Genomic DNA, 3,184 nt, shown 5'->3' with positions numbered 1-3,184 from the left:
GCATGGGAGCAGCCCAAAGGATAGAACACTGACAGGAATCCTCACGTGAGAATTTGCCTAAGCGCAAAAAAGATACTATGTGAGTACATAGTGCCCGTGAGGTCAAGCAAAGTTCAGCTTACCCTCAAGAGCGTGCCTTTCGTGTGTGTGTGTGTGTGTGTGAGAGAGAGAGAGAGAGAGAGAGAGAGAGAGAGAGAGAGAGAGAGAGAGAGAGAACCATGTGGGGGTCAGAGGTGATTCAAGTGTCTTCCTCAAATCACTGTCCACCTTCGTTTAGACGGGTCTCTCACTGATTTGGCGAGACTGGCTGACAAGACCATTTTCTACAGGGGTGCTGGGGATGGAATTAGGGTCCTAATGCTTCTGCAGCAAGTACTTGACTTACTGAAGCCCCCCCCCCAGCCAGCTCCACTCCCTTCTGGTGCTCTCAGGACAACTCCGGATCCAGAGAGACAATTGCAGGCATGTTACCCGCATATGTTGCTTTTAATTCTTAATGTTTGCAATATTTGAAATCATAGTATAAAATGCATCTGATGTCTACTTTTTTTCTTTTCCCTATACATAGTCCCACAATAAGTTTAATGGTCATAGTACAAACTCAACTTTTCACAACTGATTATTTGCCCGACTCCAGTATTTCCACTATCCAGAACTAATTGCATACCCCCCATGTATAACATTGTATAACATATATGCAACGCACCCGTGTAGAAATATAAAATCGTCAGTCACACCAGGGCAGAAAATAAAACACTTAGAGACAAACCACAAAGTAGTAATCATATACATTTTTTTTCCTGTTCTGAGTTTTTTTTACGGCCATAATCAACTGAAAATGAGCTTACAGCCCCTTGGGGAAACTGAGGCACGTGGGTGCAGACCTGCGCGTTGCGAGGCTCGCTTAGCGCCGCCTCCAGGCCGCGCCCGCCGGTGCGCAGCGGTGCCGAGCTCGCGCGGGGCGGCGGAGAGCGGGCGGAGGACGCGCACGGCGGCGGTACCGGGCCACGCACGGCGGCGCGAGCGGGCCACGCACGGCGGCAGGAGCGGGAGCGGGGCGCGCGGCGGGGCGGCGGATGGCCCAGAGCTGATCTATGCGGCGCTTGGAGGGGCTGTGTCTGCGGCGGCGGCGGCGGCGGCGGGGCCCTGCCCGCGAGCGGAGCGGGGACAAGATGAAGTACCAGAAATACCTGACGGTGCTGCAGATGGCCATTGGCGTCACCCCGTCCAATCGCGGCAGTCTCCTGCCGCTCAAGAGGAAGCTGTGGTAAGGACTGGGGGCTGCGGCGCGCCAACAGGGCAGTGGGGATACCGGAGGAGCACAGAGACAGGGGCACCGGGGGCAGGGCCGGGGCGCGTGGACAGGGGACAGGGGCGCAGGAGCAGGGCGGGGGCGTGGGGCCTGGCAGCGGTGGGGCGCGCTGAGCTAGCGGAGCAGCCATCGCCCAGCGCCCGGGCCGCGCGCCGCGCTCCTGCAGGCGACTCCGAGAGCGCGCGGGGAGGGAGCGGCTGGGACCCCGCGCCCCGCATCCTGGCCTCGCTGGGGCTCTCCTTCCCCTGGGCGCCGGCGAGTGCTGCTGGGTGGCAATTGCACGCCGAGCTCTGCAGCAGACCGCGACCTAGCTCTGCAATCCCTTGGTTCTTGTCGGTGCGTCTTCTGTTATTTCCCCGAATGCACCTGCTGTTGGGCGCATAGTAAAAGATGAGCCGTTCCCACGCTAAAGGGAGGAAGTTGTGATGTTACCGTCGTTTTGTCGAGGACTGTCATTTTATCTCCACGGTATCTGCTTCCTCCGACCTGGAAGCTGTTATCGAGGTAATTGAAAAGAACACCGGATTAAGTGAAAATGTCTAGGAATTATTCAGATCTGGCTCACACAGTCGTTTATCCTTAGGTTGCATGTTGTACGTATTAGCATCTAAATATGCCGCATGGGCTCCCATTGCCACCTGGGCATTCCATTGGCTGGAGATACAGGCTTAAGATTCAACCACAAAAGAAATAAGGAAGGAAAACTAGTGGGGTCGGGAACTAGTAATTGAGAGAGTCAATGACCATTTTAATTTGAAAATTATTAGTGAGTGCTCAGTATAGGATATGAATATTTTATTTGGCTGTTCGATTCTATTGGCTATAGGGTAATCCTAAGTAGCGAAATATGAAATGAGGCTGCTTTTTTGAAGTGGAGAAGAAACTTCTGCTATATAAAATCTGAAACAATGCTTCCAAGTCTATAGGGGTTAATCAATCGAGGAATATAAGTTAAAAAAAAAAAAGAATTCCAATAGTGGTCAATAGTGAAGGAAAGACTGTAATTGTGGGTGTGGGTGCAGAGTTCGAATTTTCCCTGTGCCACTTACAGTGTGACCTTCAGCAAGTTATTGTCATGCCTGTTTCTCCCTGGGTAAGCTGAGACTCTTGTTATCGCTCTATGATGTTACACAGAGCATCTCTGATGTCCAATCAGCCTGTTACTACTGCTGTGCTGGGTGAGCAACACACACTTAGGAAATGTTAGCATCCTCTAGTCGTCCCCCTCACCCATACACACTATTTGTTAAAGACAAACTTTTTACACTTGCTTACCAGCCGAGGGCAGCTCACAGAAGGCTAGACTGGTAAGGCTGGCAACCGTTGAATTCAGATGTGTCCTTGGTGGCCTGGCTGTGGTGTGCACAAGTCTTTAATTCCAGCACGAGGGAGGCAGAGGCAGGTGGATCTCTGAGTTCAAGGCCAGCCTGGTCTACAGAACAGGTTCCAGTACCACCAGTGCAGAGAAACCTGGTCTTTAAAAAAAAAAATGGCAAAGAAAATCAATGTGTCCTTGGGGAAAGGGGGTGAGGCTCCAGCAGAGCATTTGCCCAACACATACGACAACCTGGACTTGAGCCCAAGCACTGGAAAATAGAATGTCTGTGGAAGATGATTTTTAGCAAATAATTGAAGAATGGGTCGTTCTTAGGCAGAGCAGGGTGGTAAGTGCCCATAATTCCATCCCTTGGAACGCCAAGGCAATAATATCATGAGTTCAAGGCCAACCTGAGGCCCCATCGCAAAAACAAACGAACAACAACAACAAAAGCTTGCAAGATGGCTCATTGGGTAAAGATGCTTGCCTCTAAGGGGTCATTAGGTTTGGACACACTCTCTCTCTCTCTCTCTCTCTCTCTCTCTCTCTCTCTC

At 51.6% G+C, this 3,184-nt stretch overlaps 1 protein-coding gene across 6 annotated transcripts in view; it reads left to right on the top strand.

The window, feature by feature from the left end:
- Positions 1-1,079: 1,079 nt before the first annotated feature.
- The window catches only part of Tjp1 (tight junction protein 1), a 240,389-nt gene continuing 238,284 nt past the window's right edge, over positions 1,080-3,184 (top strand). For all 6 annotated transcript variants that reach the window (XM_050149120.1, XM_050149118.1, XM_050149117.1 and 3 more), the window contains exon 1: positions 1,080-1,267. In XM_050149120.1, the coding sequence (XP_050005077.1) occupies positions 1,095-1,267 (173 nt within the window). In that variant the 5' untranslated portion in view covers positions 1,080-1,094. The remainder of the gene's footprint in view (positions 1,268-3,184) is intronic.

Source organism: Alexandromys fortis, unplaced genomic scaffold, assembly GCF_014885135.2.
Source record: "Alexandromys fortis isolate MF-2015 unplaced genomic scaffold, M_Fortis_MF-2015_v1.1 scaffold_67, whole genome shotgun sequence".
Taxonomy (NCBI): Eukaryota; Metazoa; Chordata; class Mammalia; order Rodentia; family Cricetidae; genus Alexandromys; species Alexandromys fortis.
This window is presented reverse-complemented; position numbering and strand designations above follow the sequence as displayed.